This window comes from Ursus americanus, chromosome 11 (genome assembly GCF_024610735.1).
Source record: "Ursus americanus isolate L20-20 chromosome 11, mUrsAme1.1.p, whole genome shotgun sequence".
NCBI classification, from domain to species: domain Eukaryota; kingdom Metazoa; phylum Chordata; class Mammalia; order Carnivora; family Ursidae; genus Ursus; species Ursus americanus.
Window position 1 is genome coordinate 34,018,414 of NC_142137.1, and position 21,756 is coordinate 34,040,169.

Sequence of the window (21,756 nt, forward strand, 5' to 3'; positions counted from 1 at the left end):
AAAATATGCTGAAATCATTAGGTGCTAATATTTTGGCTGATCAAGCCCCATCATGATTTAAATGGAGTACAAAATTTTATCTTCCTTTTTTTAAAATGATTGCAACCCAGAACTTAGATACATCCTACGGAATGTAAGAGAAAGGGAGATAAACAATGCACTGTGAGCTCACAGGAATCCAATGGATACTGTTGTGTGTAGAGTTATACACCTTCCATTCGCTTCCCCCGTTTCCCCACCTCCCAGAAAGAAATAGAAGAGGGACATGGTAAGGGATACATTCTTTCCAAAGAGAAGACCAGACTCTGTTGTTTGTCTTTCTCTTCTGTCATAGTCCTTGTAGGGTCAGAGAGCTTTTGGGGAGGGTGGGAGGAGATGGGTGACAGAACAAAGACCCAAAGGCAGTTTGCACATGGAGCTCTATATTCTAACCACCTGAAGGCATTCACAAAGGAAACCGTTTCAGAATGCACTACCTGCACTCTAGCTGAGTTAGTAGGAAATCATGGGACTCAAGGGACAGCAAGAGCATGAGACTGTGAGGCTGATTCAATGATTATTCCTAAGAAGAGCAAAACTTCCACATTACAATATTAACCTTTGGAGGGAGAAAAGCAGGGAAAAAAACTGTGCAGATCAAATGAGATAAAACACTCTTGAGAGCTACAAAGTTCTATATAAATCTATGGTGGTGTTAGACTATGACTCTCCATCAAAGTCCTTTCCTTAGTTGTAAAAAGAGAGATTTCTTTCACAGTGAGAGTTTAGGAGTTGTGCTTGAAAATCATACACATTCTCACAATTTATCAGATGGGCTCATCCGTATTTGGGCTCTTCCCTTTATGTAAAAATTAGACTAAAAGGAAGTCAATTCTTTAAAGTTTTTTACGAAACAACGAAGATGAGAACTTTTATAATAAAAGCAGCACTTGGTGGCTCCAATTAAGAATTGTTTTCTGTAATAGTCCAAGAAGGTAATGAGAAAAGAAGTGATCATTTAAACATGGCAACTGAAGTGTCTTAAGTTTTCTTTACCTAGTTTCATCTTTCTACTACAACACTTAGGAACACTACAAAGAGACAATCCCAAATACAGTTCATCAAAAAGCAGAACATCCCAGGGTATGTGCAAATGTTGTCCTCTAGTAGCCTTCTTCCTCTACCATGTACTAGGGAGAAGATTTAAAAATAAGTTTGGCTCTACAGTGCACCTCCAAGCTTCCTATCCTCTTTGCATTGCTTCAAGTTGGGAAAAACTTCAAAGCAGAGGGTTTTCCAAGCAGAATGAAAGAAGTAAATTAGTACTTATTCCTTTAAATTCATCCAATTTTCTCAGTTACCTTTCTATCACACCTACTTCAGGTTGGAGTAGTATTTCCTCAGCACCCAACGGACAACTATAATTCCGTGCAAAAATGCCAACTGGAGAAATAACTGCCTGATCCCTGTTCTCGTATAATCACAAAGCATTTGAGAACTAAAACAAAATAGTATTTTAAAAATTAGGTTTCCGGGGCGCCTGGGTGGCTCAGTCAGTTAAGCATCTGCCTTCGGCTCAGGTCATGATCTCAGGGGATAGAGCCCCGCATTGGGCTCTGCTCAGTGGGGAGTCTGCTTCTCCCTCTTACTCTCCCTCTGTGCTTTCTCTCTCAAATAAATAAAAGCTTTTTAAAAAAATGATAAAAATTAGGTTTCCTATCTTTCAATCACTTGAACTGATATATCACAAATGTGGTTAAGTTGCTCTTTTCTGATTTGTAATTCAAACATCATAATAATGCTTCTTTTTGGTTATGTGGTTTTTATACATAATCAAGATTGCTCAGTACTGTGACCAAAACAAGAATAAGGAAGGCACATGGAATATGTTAAGGATTGCCATGTGAATGTAGCACATTCAGTTGTGTGTATGTTTGGGACTCAGATTTGTGAGGTTTCTAGATAAGTGATCTCTTTATCTTTTCATAGGATATATTCCCTTAATCTTTACTACTTTTTATTAGTAGCAGTAATGAATACTAATTTTAAATGTTTTCTCTAAGGAAAATTTTACAATTTCTGATAAAATTAATTAGTTTCAGAAAATTCTGGTAATAAAAAATGGATGATAGGATTTACAAAAAATTCTACAGATAATTGCTTTCCTAGTTAAAATGAGCTGTGGAAATTATCCTGGAATAGAAAACATTTCCAGATCAAGAAATACACACTTACATGTTACTGTAGGGGATACACACCACTTTTATTTATATGTGCTATTTTATAAAGTGCTTTCCTCAAACTGATTAATAAATCTTTTTTTTAAGATTATATTTACTTGACAGAGAAAGGGAGAGTGAGCGAGTGCACAAAGAGGGGGAGTTGGCAGGCAGAGGGAGAGAGAAGCAGGCTCCCCACTGAGCAGGGAATCCAATGCGGGCTTGATCCTAGAAGCCTGGGATAATGACCTGAGCCAAAGCAGACGCTTAACCGACTGAGCCACCCAGGTGCCCCCTGATACTCAACTTAATCTTTTTTAAATAAGCACATCTGTGCTTATAAACCTAAATACATTTCCAACACCACCAAAACTTTAAAAGTGACTTTAGTTCCACCTTCTCATTTCATAGATGAAGAAATGAGAAGACATGCAGATGGCCAACAGACACACGAAAAGGTACTCAACATCATATCAGGGAAATGCAAATCAAAACCACACTGAGCTATCACGTCACACCTGTTAGAATGGTCATTATCAAAAAGATAAGAGATAACAAGTATTGGCAAGGATGTAGAGAAAAGACAACCCTTGTACACTGTAGGTAGGAATGTAAACTGGTGCAGTCACTATGGAAAACAGTATGAGGAGTTCCTCCAAAAATTAAAAATACTACTACCATATGGTCCAGCAGTTCCCCTTCTGGGTATTTACCTAAAAGAAATGTAAACACTAACCCAAAAAGATATATGCACTCCCATGTCCACTGGAGCACTACTTACAACAGTCAAGACATGAAAGCAACCTACGCGCCTGCTGATGAACGAACGAAGAAAATGTGGTATATAATATACAATGGAATATGATTCAGTTGTAACAAAATGAAATCTTGCCAGTTGCGACAATATGAATGTACCTTGAGGGCACTGTGATAAGTGAAAGAAGTCAAAGACAAAAAATTTATATATAGAATCTTAAAAAAAAGAAAAAATCACAGAGAACTGATAGGTAATTGTGAGGGGCTGAGGGTAGGCAAAATGGGTGAAGGAAGTCAAAAGATACAAACTTCCAAGTCCTAAGGATGTGCAGCATAATGTCTATAGTTAATAATACTGTACTATATATGTGAAAGTTGCTGAGAGACAAAATTTTACAAGTTATCACAAGGAAAAAAAAATCTGAAACTATGTCTGGTGATGGACATTAACCAGACCAGACTTAGACTTACTGTGGTGACCATTTCACAAACATACATATATCAAGTCGTTATGTTGTAGTTATATATGTTAATGTAATGTTATAAGTGATCGGTAATGTTATATGTTAATGTAATGTTATATGTTAATTATATATCAATAAGAATAGAAAAAGAAACTGAGGCCCAGATAGAAACTCATCCAGGTTCTGAATCTGATAGAAACAGAAACAAAACCCAAGACCTCATACTCCCAAGTTAATGTTCTATTATACCATGCCAGTTCCTTTGTTTCAAATTTCTTTGAAATTGAATATGTGTTGCTTTGTTTATTTTTATGCTCACTTAACAAATGAGAAGGAGGGGCGCCTGGGTGGCACAGCAGTTAGGCATCTGCCTTCGGCTCAGGGCGTGATCCCGGCGTTCTGGGATCGAGCCCCACATCAGGCTCCTCCGCTATGAGCCTGCTTCTTCCTCTCCCACTCCCCTTGCTTGTGTTCCCTCTCTCGCTGGCTGTCTCTATCTCTGTCAAATAAATAAATAAAATCTTTAAAAAAAAAAAAAAAACAAATGAGAAGGAAAGTAAAGACTAAGTTAGGTACAACATTTTAAGTTTTTCATGTTAATAAGCCTCAAATAAATTTTTTAACTTTTGTTTATCAAAACAGTACTTTGGGAGTTTATACCATTTATGCTTACTAACTTGCAGGAAAAAGGAAGAGCCAAACAATCCCCACCGATGGACACACCGTCCTACGCTTCCTGCAAGTGTGCTACTGTACTCGTAACATCCACTGGAGGGAAGCAAACACTAGATTTTGAGCCTTACCTGCATTGGTGTTTCATTTTCTAGTCGAAACTCTTCAATTTGCTGCTGCTGCCAAGGAGCTAAACTGTAAGAGTCCTCTGTAGTTCTACTTTCCAAAGGGTTTGTCCGCAACTGCTCCGTCAGCCACATCTGTGTCCTCACAGAAGGCTGAATGGGAACTCCACCTACTGCCTGTTGACCCAGCATTAAATATTTTGGAGGTTCAAAAGCCTCTGCACTTGTCATAATGGGCTTGCTTTCAGGTAAGGCACTGTATGTCATGTCTAAGGTCGTTCTCCTAAGAGCGGAGGAAGAAGCTCTAAAGTCCTCTTTGCTACAGCTCTCGAATTTATATTTGCAGTCCAGAGTTGATGATCGTTTTTTATTTATTTCCTTGTCCTCTAGCTTAAGCATCTCCATACTATCATGTAAGCAGCTAGGCCCAATTGTTCTTAGTTGCGACGTTAAAACCTTGGCTCTCCCTGTCTTTTCCAAACCACTCCTTGATTCATCAGCATGTACAATGCCACCCTGGCTGCAGTTATCCGGGGCAGTGAGTTTGGATAAAGATGACCATTTCCGGAGAGGCCGGAAGTCCTTCATGTCTAGTGAAGAGTCCTGCTCCCCCCTACTGTGGTTTCCCAATGTTTGCATGAGGCTTGTACTCCATTTTGAGCCATCTGATGTTAATGATTCCCTGTGTTTGGAAACTGAAGCACTGGAGTTAGACGGCATGACATGGGCAGTAGGAAGAGTAACCAATGATCGACTAGGCTTAAAAGATAATGTGCCACTTGAAGTTGAATGATCTGGAAAGAGAAAAGAATGTCAAATTAGTTATAATTAACAGGGGAAAAAACGTGCTAAATGCAAAATGCCAAAACAAGTATGTGAATATGGTTTCCCAGAACAAGTTTTTCAGAGACACTTTATGAAAATGAGGTTGTTATTATTATTATGCTTATCTGAAGCAAACCAAACATATGTTCAAATATTATTTTCTAAAAGTGGACACATAATGAAATATATGCCCATTTACCACCTACTTACAGATCACAAATAACTAGAAAACAGGTTGATAGTCACCTTATTTAACCTAATTATTGTTACTTTTTTTTAAAAGAAAAATCCATCTCCTCACTGAGAGGTCTTATTCATCATCCAACACTGAAGCCTCTGAAATAACTCTACTAGAAAATGGTATTTTTCACAGTCTTTCCTAAACTTTGGAAATCTATGCCACACTCAAAATTTTGGCACATCCCCAAACTCTAATTCAAATCAGAAATATGGGTAAAGGAGATCCTGCAATAATGGAATATAATCAGAAAGCACTACAGCAATATACTTGCGGATACAGAGTAGTTCCTCCATTCCCAGTCTCCCTTAAATGGCATCATCAATGGTATGTTTCCCAAGCTAGAACTTCTGGAGTCTACTTAGACTGCTATCTTTCTCTGCACATTCACTAAATCCCTACGTTGTAAGCCTTTACTTCCAAAATGATGATACAGCTATTATCTTAGGTCAAGCCTTTACATATTATTCTTCTACACACAGTAACATTTTTAGTAGGCTCCAGGGAAACCCAAAGCACAAATAAAGAAAACTCTATTCCATGAACTTACCATCAACTGACAAATTATCATCAAATGTGTCAAATTAAAATTAGAGATTATAAATTTTTATCAGAGGACACTTCAAAAGGGGATAGCAATTGAAAGTGTGAGGGGAGAAGAGGTGAGTGGTGAAAGGCAATTTTCACAGTTTATTCTATATTTTTCCATACTGTTTGGTTCATACTAGAATATATTTAATACTAATTGTGAGCTTTGATGTCTTAAATAATGTGAAAAGAAATGATGAAAAGGCCATAAGAAAATTCAGATGAGAAAGAGCCAGACTAATCAAACAATGAAATTCCAGCACAGAATTTATTCACTTGGAGATGAAGAAAAAAAATATTACAGATGGAAGAATACAAGCCAAAGTATTATAGTGAACATTTATTTATCATGCTCAAGCTTCTCATCAGTTTCTGCAGAATCTTTTTATACTCAGGATGATTCCCACATTATAAGTCTAATCTCCCAAAATTAATTTTAGACCTCACATTCCCAACATACTCTGCAACTAAGGTGCAGACATTCAGAAACACCTGCACCAGATTTCAGCTTGGAAGTGAGTCCCATAAGAAAATGGCTCTGTATGGAGCTACTATTTCTGGCTGATATGAGCAAAACTATTAGCCTTCCACAATGGCAGCACCAGCGGCAGACAATCAAGTTCTGGCCCAGCATGGCAGCAAAACTGGGCAATACTGGTATGTGGTGGGGCTGGAGAAGTGACAGTTCTCAAAGGTGATTTGAGGGATATTACCTGTAAGTTTAACCTTAAGCCTGGTTCTCAAACCTTCCCCAAAAATTCTATGAGGTACTAAACACCCTTAAATAAATTCTTCATTAAGCTTCTTCTGCTGATTAAGAACACTAACTGATCCAAGTATGAAGCCAGAAGAATACAACTCCAAAAGAAAAAAAACAAATTATCCCATTTATCCTCTGTATGTAGTAAGTATCAAGAAAAGTTGCTCAAAGGAGCAAATTAACATTTAGAAAAGTTAAGTATATTTCTCAAGATCATATAGCAGTAAGGTCAGATACTGCAACCCTGTACTTAACACTGGCTGTGTAACACTTTAGTCCTGCTCCACACACCCAATCCCCATCAGCCCCAATACACAATCTAAAGAGAGAAAAATCTTTCGTTGGCTATGCCAACTCTGCTTCAGAAAAATGTGCTTGATTCTTTCACCCCCTTTCCAACCAGTCTGCCATATCTGAGGTCATACTTTATAAAAATTCAAGAAATGACAGTGCCTTGCATTATGTTATATTGCATTCAAACAAAGTGCAATGGAGATTTGAACCTGAACCACTGGATTCAAAGACTAGTATACTAGATACTGAATCACAGTGAGAAGACAAAATTTTTTAAACAGAAAAAAAAATTGCTCAAGGTAATTCTTGAAAGGTAAAGATGAAACAGAACTATGTAAGTCTTCAAATGCCCCAGTAAGGAAAAAGCCTGGCCTTCATTCATCAAGAAATGTGATACCACTGAAAGTTTCCGAAAGAGTGAGTAACTTGATCAAAACATACTTAAGATGATTATTCCAGTAACAGTGTTGAGGACAGATTAACGCAAAATGATTGGCAACAGGAAGATTAACAGATTATTATGATAATCAGTAAGAAAAAATAAGGGAATATGCTACTGAAGGTCAGTTCTAAATAGAAATAGGACAAGTGTCCCTAAAAGTGTATGGAATATCTGTATTAATACATTATGGTACTGCATCTGTATACCAACTATATAAGTGTGTGTGTGTGTGTGTGTATCTATACAAGTTTGTGTCACTATTACTAATGGAGAATTTGTATTAAAATCATTAAATATCTTTAACTTTAAAAAATACAAATTTGAAATTTTCCATTTTTTACATTTAAAAAACTTTGTAAGTAAAGATGAATTGTAAAGGTTAAATGTAACAGTTTTTAAAATTAGTCTTTTTAGATTCAAATCCTAGCTCTACCACTTAGTGCCATATGTTCAAACAACTTATTTAACCTCCTTGCATCACAGTCCCCTCATCTATAAAACGGACAGAACAACAGTGAAGATTAAATGAAAAAACACACATAAAGGACCCAGAAGAATTTCTGGAACAAAGAAAAAAAATAGTTATTATTACATGATTGAAAAAGCTAAGTAAACGTTATTCCGTCATATAACAGACAAAAGACTAAATATCCATAGGATACAAGGAACTCCAATAAAATTAAAAACAAAACAAAACCTAACAACCCAATTTTAAAACAGGCAAAGGAAATCAGAAAGCAAATCACAAGAAATGCAAATGAAGAATGCATGTTAAAAAAAAAAAAAAGACGTTAGGGGCATCTGGGTGGCTCAGTCAGTTAAGCATCTGCCTTCAGCTCAGGTCATGATCTTCGGGGTCTAGAGCCCTGAGTCAGGCTCCCCGCTGGGAGCCTGCTCTCCCTTTCCCTCTGCCCCTCCTTCCTGCTCATGCTCCTGCTCTCTCTCTCCCAAATAAATAAAATCTTCAAAAAAAACCAAAAGATGTTCAAACTCATTAATAGTTAAAGTATGTTCCCTATCCGATTCATCAGATTATTAAAGGCTATAATATCCTACAATGATGAGAAAATAAACTGTTATACCCTTTGAGAGAAGAGAGGCAATCTGTTTATATACATCAATATTTAAAATATGCAAGCATATAAGCAAATATACGTGAATACATACATACATACATACATACATACATACATATATATTCATGAGCAGAGAAACGGTCGGGGAAGAATACATCCAAAACTTAATAATAAACAAAGGCATAGCCCTCTCATCATGGAAAGAAGAGAAAAGGAGAAAGATGTTTTCATATTTAACTTTTACAATGTCTTAATTTCTTTCAAGGAGCATAACCTTACCATTTGGTCAAACTATTGCAAAGATGTTTTGTTTTGTGACCTCAAAGAGTTTAAAATATCTCAAATAACACTGTTACTTAAGTATGAATAATATATCAGGTGACTACCTCACTTTCCATGTCACAGCTGAAACCTCTGAGACCACACATCACCAGTCTTGGCTGCTACTTATATCTAATAACGTGTTACTTTCCTGTCTACCTTTGCTAGCTCAGTATTTCCCAACTGCGTGGAAAATCAATAATTGGTGATAAAAACCAATTCAACATCATACTAGTATTTCCTCCTACAAATCTGAAAATAATTAATATATGCTATTCAAAGAACATTACACTGAGAACAGAACTTACTCCTAAAAGTCACTTATCTGAATTTCTCAAACTTTAACATACAAAAACAATTACCTGGGATCTGGAGCCCTACTCCAAGAGATCCAGATTCAATTAAAGTAGAGAGGGGACCAGAAAATATCACTGATGAATAAGTGATTCTCTGTTCTATTCACTACAACATCACTACGTCTGGGTCTAATTCCAGTTCTGAAGCTTTCAAGCTTAAATATTCCAAGTTCAACTATCACCAGTATCTGAGTTCTAGTGTACAAACTGATTTACTGTGACTTTCAGAATTCAGTACTGCCAAAATAAAGGATTAAAGCCTAGTCTATTCACACACATAAGCACATACATACACATGCACATACAACATGAAATAATGAAGAAAAATTAAATATTTGATAGCATGAATATCTAGAAAAAGGACCATTATATCTCAGAGATGAGTCCAGAAAATATTAATTTAAAACCTTAAAAATGTTATTTTTGCCCTAATGAAACAGAGGTAATTAGAGAAAGATGTAATCCAATTCCTAATGTGCTTCATTATACTATCTAATTGCAGCCACAAATCCCAAATGCAAGTTATTACAATGGCATCTGGCCCACATCTAAGTTACCACAGTGAAATCTGAAACCAGCAAAGGGTAGTCCTTTTAAAAACCAGAGGATAGGGTCTATAGCATTCACAGAGAGCACAGTACAGCTAATGGTTTCAGACAGATTTCGGCTTGCAAGGGAAAAACAAAAGAGGAGGACTTTGCTGTAACCTGACTATATAAGTGAATATTTAAGATAATGTATTCTGAATTCTGAACAAAATCTCAACCTTTTGTTTCACTGTCATGTTATTGTTATCTGGCAATAGATGAATACATTGATTCTATCTTTTCTTGTATTATAGTCTCTCTCTCTCTCTTCTACCCTTCTTAAATAAAAGTAAATAAATTCAAAAAAGACCACACCCTTCAGACCTATATTACAACAATAAAACACAAGTCTTTATATTAAAAAAAATTAATCAGCAAACTATATAACCCTGTATAAAAATATTTTTATTTAAAATATAACTACTTAGGAGCACCTGGATGGCTCAGTTGGTTAAGTGTCCAACTCTTGAATTCAGCTCAGGTCATGATCTCAGGGTCATGAGATCAGGACCCACATCGAGCTCCATGCTAGGTGTGGAGCCTGCCTAAGATTCTCTCTCTCCCGCTCTGTGTCTCCCAACTTGCACGGACATTCTCAATCTCTCGAATAAAATAAAATAAAATAAAATAAAAAAATAAAATAAAATAAAATAAAATAAAATAAAATAAAATAAAATAATAAAATAAAATAAAATAAAATAAAATAAATAAAATAAAATAAATAAAATAAAATAAAATAAAATAAAAGTAAAGTAAAGTAAAGTAAAATGTAACTGCTCAATATATTTGTCAATATGAAATATTATAACAAATATTACATTTTTAAATAAAAAATTTAACTCTAACCCAACAACAATAAAGTTTTATACAACAGCATACCTTTTTTCCCCTCCTGCTAATGCCATAATCGTATCAGAAAAAAAAATTTTTATGCCACGTGTAACCCCATCCTTTTTTTTAACAACAAATGAATATTTCTAAGCATTCCCTGTATTTTTATAAATATTTAAAAAATAGTCTAAACTACATCCTGGTAGGTAAAGAGCTATATAAAGAAATTCAACAATAATTCAACCAAAGAATCTCCTAGGAATGTATTATGTACAAGGCACTGTACTAGGTAGAAAAGACAATGCAAATACATCATTCACAAAAATATGAATATATCCCCTCCCCTCAGCGTTTACAACTCACCATTACAGACACAGCTACAGAGCAAGACTAAAGTTTATCATAAGGAAACTACAAAACACCAGACAATGAGAAGTGAGCCAGAGAGAAGAGGCAGACTATTCATAAAAGAACACTCAGGATAACAGCCAACTTCTCAACAGCAATAATGGAATCCAGAACACAGTGAAATAATATCTTCAAAGGGTTAACAATAAATAATTGGACCCCAAGAACTGTTTAGATAGATAAGCTACCTTTCAAGAATGAGGGCAAAATATATTTTCAGTTAAGCAATAACAGAGCTTATCATCAACAGACCCACTAAAAGAACTATTAAGATTCCTTTAGTTTCTTTCAGGAAGAAGACAAATGAGTCCTGAGTTGTAAAAAAATAAATAAAATAAAAATAAAGAGTTGGGGTTTTTTAAGTAAACACAATTAAATCTAAAAAAAAATGAAGGACAGCAACTGCATAAAACAATAAAAACAATATCTAATTTGTGGGCTAAAAAAGATAGAATCAAAAGATGTGCAACTATGACATATAACTCAAAACGAGAGCGGATCAACCTGCCCATTTTTTTAAGGTTTTTCTTTTTTTTTTTTTAATCCCAGGACCCTGGGATCATGACCTGAGCTGAAGGCAGACACTCAACCGACTGAGCCACCCAGGCGCACCCAGCATTCCCATTTTCAAGGTCCTTACATCTGTTAGAGGAGGAGAAAGATACTAATTACCATTCTAGACAGTCAAGCTAAAGGTTACATAACATCTACATTAACGACTAAAAGAAGAGGTAGACCTAGTACAACTGTACAGCCACAGGTCAAAGAAAAAAGTTGGACCCCTACCTTGTACCATCCATAAGTATTAACTCAAAATGAATCATAGTCCTAAATGTAACAGCTAAAACTATAAAACTCTTAGAAGAAACCATAGGTGTAAATATTCATGACATTAAGTCAGGTAGTGGTTTCCTAAATATAGTAACAAAAGCCCAAGCAACAAAAGAAAGTAAAGACAAATTGGACTTAATCAAAATTTTTAAAACTTGCTGCCAATGAGACTACCAAGAAACTAAAAGACTACACTCAAGATGGGAGAGAATTTTTGCTAATCATTTATCTGATAGGGATTTGTATCTAGATTAAAGAACTCTTACAACTCAATAAAAACACAAATGGCCCAATTTAAAAATGGGTTCAGATTTGAACAGATATTTCCTCAAAGAAGATATACACATGGACTTATTAAAGCATATGAAAATATGCTTGACATCATGTAGTCATCAGGGAAATGGAAACCAAAACCACAATGAGATACCACTTCATACCCACTAGAACAGCTATCATCAAAATGACAGATAATAAGTGTTGGCAAGGATGAGGAGAAAATGGAACCCTCATACAATGCTGCTGGGAATGAAAAAAGGCACCATTGCTTAGGAAACAGTTCAGGCAGTTCCTCAAAGGTTAAACGCAGAGTTACCATATAACCCAGCAATTCCACTGCTGCGTACATACCCAAAATAAAAGAAAATATGTTCATAAAGACATTATTCTCAACGTCCCAAAACCAAAACAACCCGAATGTCCATCAACTGATGAAAAGACTGGTATTATCCATATAATGGAATATTATATGACAATAAAGAGAAATGAAGTACTGGTTTACGCTACAACATGAATGAATCTTGAGAACATTATGCTAACTAAAAATCAGTCACAAAGGACTACATATTAGATGATCCCACTTATATGAATTGTCGAGAAAAAAGAAATCCATAGAGACAGAAAAGATGAGTGGTTGCTCAGGGAAGACGAAGAATGACAGCTAAAGGATTTCTTCTAGGGAGGCTAAAAATGTTCTAAAATTAGATTGTGATAATAACTGCACAATAATAAGAATATACTAAAAACCATTAAATTGTACACTTTGAATGGGTAAATTGTATGGTATGTGAATTACATCTCAATAAAGCTCTTTTTTAAAAACATAGGTAGTGTATAACTTCTCTATTAGAAAATTTTATTAGGAAAATAGCATGAAGAAAAAAGACAATCAAAAGAAATCAAGAAAGGATGGAAAAACCTGAGATCAAAGTAGAAAAGAAAGTATACAATAGGGTTTTAAAATGCACGAAAACATAATAATCATCACAGTAAGTGCAAATCTACTCAAAAAGAAGTGTCTAAATCATTTTTTTTTAAAGATTTTATCTATTTATTTGACAGAGAGAGAGACAGCCAGCAAGAGAGGGAACACAAGCAGGGGGAGTGGGAGAGGAAGAAGCAGGCTCCCAACGGAGGAGCCTGATGTGGGGCTCGATTCCGGAACGCCGGGATCACGCCCTGAGCCGAAGGCAGACGCTTAACCGCTGTACCACCCAGGCGCCCCTAAATAATTTTTTAATCCAGTTAAAATGTTTACAAAAGATACACCTAAAATACTAAGTCCTCTTCTCTGAAAACTATAGAACACTTATGAAAGAAACTGAAGAGTACACAAAGAAATGGGAAAAAATTTCCATGCTCATAGGCTGGAAGAACAAATACTGTTAAAATGTTTATACTACTCAAAGCAATCTACACATTTAATGTAATCCCTACCAAAATACCACCAGCATTTTTCACAAAGCTAGAACAAACAATCCTAAAATTTCTATGGAACCACAATAGACCCCGAAAAGCCAAAGCAATCCTGATAAAGTATTAAGTCCTCTTTTGGCATTATGGTATCTGCGTAAGGTCAGAGAATAATCACAAAAAAAGAATCATATAAAAATAACTATCAATAACTTTAGGAAAACTATATGTCAAATATCAATATCATAAAAATCATGCTTTCCTAAACTGCTTTTATTTAAGGATAATGAGAAACTTGTTTCCCTACAGCCAAATGTATGGTCTACTCTTTTAGCAACTGTACATGACAGCAATAGTATGTAATTCTGTGTAAGCATTTCTGTATTTATAAAACAAAATGAAAAGCTGGCTTCAAAAAAAGAGGGTAAAGGCATTTCTGATCTTCATCCAGAGTATCAGCAACTTAATTAAAGGACAATCTGAAGTACAGCTTCAAGAGGCCAACAATTCAAAACAAAACTCATTTTAAAAGCCAGTCAGTACAAACAGCTCCTTTTTTTTATTTACATAAAAACTTAATTTTTTTTCTCAAATGCCTTTTAAAATTTCATTCAATTGTACCATTTTCTGGATATCTCTCACTAGTTTTAAGTCTCATCAGCCAGCTTACTTACAAAGAGCTATAAGTTATTTCTCTCCTGTAAAAATTTTCACAAATTAAATTAGAACTTAATCTCTTAAATTACAGGATGTGATTTTTGAAAATGCAAATCTTCTTGGAAACAAAACTTATTATGACAGAACAGACAACAAATTATCCATCTATCCATCTATCTATCCTCTATCCATCTGCTAGTTTGGGGAGATGTGAAGTCATTAATCTCCCTAAACCCATGGCTGTGTGAACAGCCTTTCCAAGTCAGAAGTACATAGGTTCCCCAGAGTCCCTGGGAAACAAACTGAGGGCTTCAGAGGGGAGGGGGGTGGGGGAATGGGATAGGCTGGTGATGGGTAGTAAGGAGGGCACGTATTGCATGGTGCACTGGGTGTTATACGCAACTAATGAATCATCGAACTTTGCTTCAGAAACCAGGGATGTACTGTATGGTGACTAACATAATATAATAAAAAAACATTTTAAAAAAAAAGAAATACATAGGTTCATCACAGGGAACTAAAATGAACCAAATTCAGCTCAGCTTGTTCAGGTTTAAGCATTCATATACTACCAGGTCAAGAAACAAAATAATAGAAAAACTGAGTGAATAAATGAATGAATGGATGGATGGACGGATGGATGAATGAATGGATGAAATTAGTAACACTGGAGGTAAAAATGAAGCCCATAAAGATGCAAAGTACACCTCCTACGACAGCTATGATTTTTGCCACATTTAAGAATTTAAAATTCAAATATTTCATTTTAAGAAATAATATAGATCAACAAGAAAACAAAGTAGAGATGAGGGGCAAAGGAAAAAGTTATTTGGTTTGCAAAAGAATGTAAATTATAATTATTGTGAATACTGCTGTGAAATTATTTACTTTCACAAGTAAAAGAAAAATGTTCTGTGCATAACCTCTGACCTACTCCCATATGCAAATGAAGAACTAAAGTCCATAAAGGTTAAATTACTTGACCAAGTACAAATCTCAAAATAGAATCCTGGTCTGCTTCTCAGTCTAGTGTTACCTAAACCATCCTAAATTACACCTCACAGGACTTCTTTCCCTCTAGTTTCTCCCTTCTGAGGACAGATATCTTACACAGTGGGGTGAAGGCAGAGCTTTGAATTTAGATTTGAAGAATCTCAGTTCCACCACCTGAAAAGCTATGTAATTCCAGATACATTATTAACTCCCTCTAACTCTTGTTCCATCAGTTAAAAAAAAAAATACAGTTAATCATATTTTATCTCCGAAGGATTCTATAATGAAGACTCTCTTTAAATCATGTATCAAGTACAAAGCTCCATATTGCAAAAATTTATGGTAGGTATTTTTATTAATATTAAGGCTAACGGACTACTGTAGTATCTGGAAGTAGTACCTGGAAGCCCAGTTATTGGAGTAGCCATTATCACAGTCTGAAATTTCCAAAGTTATGAACTTGCAAAAGCATAATATTATTCACCAATGAACTGAGCATTTATAAACTAAAACAAAGATAACAGATTAGAAAATTATCTAAATATCCTTCACTACACCTAAAAAATGGGTATATAATTATACCTAAATATAATTTTTTAATTAACTGAAATAATCATGTCAACTTATCATTATGCCTATATAGTAAATGCTCAATAAATACTACTATTATTATAATTGAAAGGTTAAGAGGAAGCTCTCAATATGCTTAAAAATATTACCAAGGGCATGGGGGTAAGTAGAGAAGTGATAGCTGGAATACAGCAAGCTGTATTAGAGTGCCATGTGTTATAATTTATAATTGTATAAATTTGGTATTATGTACATGTGGGTTTTACCATTTTATCTCCTTTCTAATTTGGCATATATTTGAAATTTTCTGTAAAAAAGGAAAAAAAAACTAAGAACAAGAGAGTATTTTACCTTAAAATGAGGTATTTTAAAGAAACCATCTGGCAAATTAAACTAATAAAACCTAGTCACTGTAATAAAATACATAAGCAAAGAAAAGAAGTTTTTATGACATCCTCCGAAATTAGTGGCTGCCTATGGCTGGGGGAATCAGAGTGTTTGGGATGACGGCTAAGGGGAGTGTGTTTCTTTTGAGGATAATGAAAAATGTCCTGAAAGTGATACTGATGATAGATATACAACTCTGTGAATACACCAAAAGCCACTGAATTGTACACTTGATTTTTTTTAAGTAGGCTCCCCGCCCAACATGGGTCTCAAACTCACAACCCTCAAGAGCTGCATGGCCTACCCACTGAGCCAGCCAGGCACCCCTGAACTGTACACTTTAAATAGCTGAATTGTATGGTATGTGAATTCCATCTATATAGAGCTGTTTAAATAAAAAGAATGTACTGTTTTCCCCTTCTATGTGTCTCCTGAATCACCTCATTTTCTCCTTCCCCGCTCTCTTTTTATGAAGTCTCCAAGGCTCCTACCTGCATGGAAGTGGTCTGCTTGCATCCAATTTGGTGTCCTCTGCTCCATCCCCAGAATCTCACACCTTCTTGCCTTGGACCATGCTATTCTCTCAGCCTACTCTCCTCTCACCTTGTGCCCTACCAGTTCCTTCTTTCCTTTTTGGACCTCGGCTTATACATTACTTCTGCCAGGGGTTTTCTACCTAATCCAGTAGATTCCAGTATGCCCCCCCCCACCCTGTGTTACTTCAACTATCACGCTGCTATTTTATCTTAATTATTTCCTATCTGTCTTCTCCACTAGACTTGACATACACAAGGAACAGGGGAAAATGTCTGTTAATTCTAACCCCTAGCACAGTATCTCACACGTAGCAGACAGTCAGTAAATATTAGCTATATGAATATATAAATGACTGAACAAGTCCTTACCGTACAAGGCCTTCATTTCTTCATAAAATAAAGACAATGCACCAACTGGTAACTTTTCTGATTTTTTCTTCCTTTCTGATATATATACATATTCACAGGATGACCTCAAAATTTGTATTATTAAATATAGCCCTATTATTTCTTAGTAAAAACAACTAACTAATGAAGATATGATTAAATTGAAGTCCATTTTTATCAGTCCCTCCTTTTGAAATAAATGAGGTTAATTAGATAAGAAAATTATCTCTAATACAAATGAGCAGTTGGGAATTATCAAAGTAAAAAATTATTTAACTCTATCTGTACCTTTTTTTTTTGTAAAGTATATAAATACGCTTGAAAATTAACTCCAAATAGACTGTTAGAAACTACATTTTAGAACTCAGATTTAAAAAGATAAAAGAACTGCCTGCAAGTCTGCCTCCCAGGCTCCATGTCATAAGGGAGAGGAAGACTGTCCTGTGGAAGGTTACAAAGACAGCCTTAGCAAAAATTAAGTTCTTTTACTGCCACAGGGTCCTATACTCCTACTAGCTTCCTCTTGCTTCTCCCTGAATCATTCAACTCTGGCACCTCATCTAGGTTATGCCCTACACAATTGCTGCAAACTTCAGAAACAACTCCCTTTCTAACTAATTTCTGTGGTAACAACAGCTGTTTACAGCCTCCCAGTCTCAGCAAAGAAAACCTAGGAAGAAACTGGTCATCTACTGGTGTGGCCTATGTTACAATTTGGTGGTCTTGCAGATGCATCCATCCTCATGTCACAGATCTATTTCCTACCAACATGAATTTGACACCTCATGAAAAAATTACAACATCTATAAGGTCGTATCACTAATGTTAAATTAGTACCTCAACTTCTTGTTAAATATATTTTTAAAAAAAACCCACACTCTTATTTAGCATTATTTGAAATCTCAAAATACTATCACTCAGTCGTAATTTAAGAATATCGTTCTGTCCTAGAGTCCCATTCATGCTGAGATTCTGATGAAATCTTCGCCTTCATTTTGATATTTTCGATTCTGCGGTTCTTAAAAGACAGTAAGTTATTCAATAAATACTTATTAAGTGAATGAACCTCTAAAAGCTATGGGTTGAGAGAAAAAAATTAAAGGTACTTCTATTGGTATGATGGTCATTTATAAAACTGGATAGTTGTAATTCACAGAGCATTTATATTCTGTATTCAGTTACTCGATACTCACATGCAGATTTAAATTTTTAAAGAATTAAAATAAAAAAGAATGCAAGTTATTTTTCAGATGATTCACAGGATACTTTGAGGATTTAGCAGTGGCCAAACAGCATCACTTGGAACACCAGTTAAAACCAAACAATAATAAAGGGCAGAGAATAGGGTGGGGAGAGGGTGTCTGACTAGACAGTGCTATTCAGTTTAAGGTTTGAAAACTTACTTCACTGATGTACTGTACTTAATGTACCATGGAATTTAATAAAAACAATTCCATGTACTCTGATCTATACCCAATAAATTAAGTTTACGTTTAGCATATAGAGGTATACCTATTCAATCATGATTATCTTCAGACAAAGAGAAATAATTACTAAGGTAAACAAGAACTCAAAATTTACTATCACAGGTTAAATATCTGAACTGTGTAACATAAGCATAATGTTATTATTTGCAAAGAACAGCCAAACTTTAGAAGCCTGTAGCAAGATAGTCTCTTTCCTCCTAAATACTCAATTTCCAACCAAACTTTAAATATGAAAGAGTGGAGCAATCACACTCTTCTACCCACTCACTTTCATGTAGGTACCTACTGGCCTCGAAGCAAGCTATGCTCTGAGACTCCAGGTGGGAATGTTCCTTCTTCCCTCCTAATTAAGTCTGAGGGCCTACACCTCAGACCCAAAAAGGGGAATTCCATCAGGAATTATTGACATTATTCCTTTTCTCCATTTCCCAACTGAGCAACAGAACTCCGGAATTTCAGGAATTCTCCAATCTAAAATCTTCCCTAGCCCAACCCTTTATACCCCACCATACTCACCTTAACTAACTTTCTCTTTGTCAGAGGAACTAGAGCAATATCCCACTGCAGTGAGCTATTATCACTTGCTGTCAAAATGATAAAAAGGGGTGTGCTCTTGGTACTCCCAGACTGACAGCAGAATATAATTTATCATAGACATAATGCTATGAATATAAATTTCTATTACATTAAATATTAAATGTTCTATAGGAGTTATTTTGAGAAGCCAACACTGTTCCTACTGGGAAATATATAAACATATACACACACTCAAAATCTTTGAAAGTGAACCCTTTACAAATTATACACTCTCAAAACCAGTATGTCCAATATGTCCAAAAGAAATATAATGCAAGCTACCCTTGTAATGTTAAGTTCTATAGTAACCACATCTGAAAAGTAATATTGCAAAGTTAAAATTAACTTTAATAATGCCTTTATATAACCTACCAAATCCAAAATATTATCACATCATCATATAATCAGTATTAAAAAGTATTAAGATATTTTACATTTTTTTTACACAAAGAATTTGAAATCCAGTGTGCATTTTACATCTTGATTTGGACTAGGCACTATTTCTTATATTCAGGTAACATTTTTAAATAGCTGACTTTTTTTAACAGTACATTTCACCTCTCCAGGCAGTCAGTAATAAACGCAATCAAGATCATTCATCACCAGCACCACTTAAACCGTAATTCTGATTCATTTTCCACAGAATTCCCAAATTTCTGATACTGTCACTCTTCCTGAGTCCTACTACTCCATTTTACTTTCATCCACCATTCTTTACATTCCTTTCTTATTCTTTTCTAGAACTCTCACCCTATTTGCTCTATGCCTCATCCACTTTTAGTGGCCTCCAAATTAACACTACCTATTGTGATCATGCCTTAAACTCAATGGATTCTTCGGCCATTAGGGTATTCTGTATAGATATGTGTTATATATACACCAGTAAAATCACTCATTGCTTCAAGTGTTACTAAAAAACTAATAGGGAAAGGAGTTAGGAGTTCAGCTCGGAGGTAATGGCAAAAAATAATGGAAGTCCAAAAAATATAACATCTTCACATCAGCCCAATTCAAGGAGACAGTGGAAATCATGCTCTTCATCCCTAAAAGATTAAAGGAACTTGAATTTAACACCCGATGAATAATTCAGTTCACCCGATGAATAATTCAGTGATAAAAAGCAGTGATCTTTGTTACTGTTAACAAATAAATTAGTTTCAAACTAACTCAAAGAATAGGGAGAAAAGGTTGTTTTCTAAACAGCAATAGAAAAGATGAATAGTTATATAATAATACACAACAGGATCAAAGAGTTTCCGGAGATTATGAAAAAGATACTATTACCAGCAATACTGTCAATGAGCTATTTTCAGTTCTTCAGCCAGTCATTATGAAAAGGTAACATCTCAGCCTTGACATCGCATAGCCTAGTCTGAGGGGAGAGAGCAATATTATTTTTAAGCTTTCCTTGGCCAAACTGAGGAAGGAAAATTCCCAGAATAATACCATAATATTCTATGGAAGTTGAAGTAACTATTAAAAAAAAAGATAATTAATATTGAGTTTCTAAGCCAAAGCTTCAAAAAGCTAAGTAATTTATCTCTGGATCTCAAGTAAATTTTTGAGAAGTCATAACATAGGACCAAAGTTAAGAAAGAGTACGATTTGCTTAAAGCAAACAGCATTACGCTAACACTAAGAAAATCCCAGGGTATCCACTCTGCAACTTTTAAATCCTCAGATCTGTTATCCTTCCTATACCATTCTCTCCTCAAAAAAGTTAATTTTTAAAGTTCATTGATGAAAATAGCTAACCACATTTTTCTAAACCCTCAAAGCGGTTCTCCTGTTTTATTTTCAACTATAAACTTAGTTGAAATTACTCTCCAGCACTTACTACATGCCTTTCTATTTTACCACATAGTCTATAATAGAGTGTTGTGGAATGAATTGTTCCCCCTAAAGATACGTTAAAATCTTAACCTCCAGAACCTGCTAATGTGGCCTCATTTGGAAAGAGGGTCTGTGCAGAGGTAGTCAAGATGAGGTCATGCTGAATTGGGGGGGATCCTGAAATCCAATGACCAGTGTCCTTGGGATGGAGAAATGTGAAGACACAGAGGAGAGCCAAAGAAAGCCATGTAAAGGAGGTAGAGATGAGAGCTATGATGCTACAAACCAAGGAATGACAAACTGCTGGTAACCACCAGAAGGTAGAAGAGGCAAGGAAGGACAATTCATTCCTAGAGGCTTTGAAGGGAGCATGGCCCGTCAACACCTTGACTTTGGAGCTGTAGTTTCCAAAACCATGAGAAAACATATTTCTGTTGTTTTAAGCCACTCGTTTTGTGGTAATTTGTTATGGAGGAACTAAAAAACACAGAAAAGTATGAGTTAATGGTTCTGAACCTGTTTTACTTGTATACGGAGGGTTGAAAAAATAAATAAATGGATTGGGGCGCCCCTGGGTGGCTCAGTTGGTTAAGTGTCTGACTTTTGATTTCAGCTCAGGTCATGATTTCAGGATCATGGGATCAAGCCCCACATTAGGCTCCATGCTCAGTGGGGAGTCTGCTTGAGATTCTCTCCCTCACCCTCTCCCCCTGCTCACACTCGCTCTCTCACTCTCTCTCTCAAAAACAAAAAAATCTTCAAAAAAAAAAAAAAAAGAAAAATGGATGGTAGGTGGTGAGAGGTATCTCACTGTTGGGAGAGGGAAGTTTTATACAGATGAGCAGGGGAAAAAGCTAACAAGAGCTTTG

The 21,756-nt window shown here is 35.5% G+C and overlaps 1 protein-coding gene across 2 annotated transcripts in view; it reads right to left on the bottom strand.

Moving 5' to 3' along the window:
* The window catches only part of CEP85L (centrosomal protein 85L), a 161,491-nt gene that overhangs the window by 103,154 nt on the left and 36,581 nt on the right, over positions 1-21,756 (bottom strand). For both annotated transcript variants that reach the window (XM_045798549.2, XM_087865421.1), the window contains exon 3: positions 4,222-5,009. In XM_045798549.2, coding sequence (XP_045654505.2) covers positions 4,222-5,009 — 788 coding nt within the window. The remainder of the gene's footprint in view (positions 1-4,221; positions 5,010-21,756) is intronic.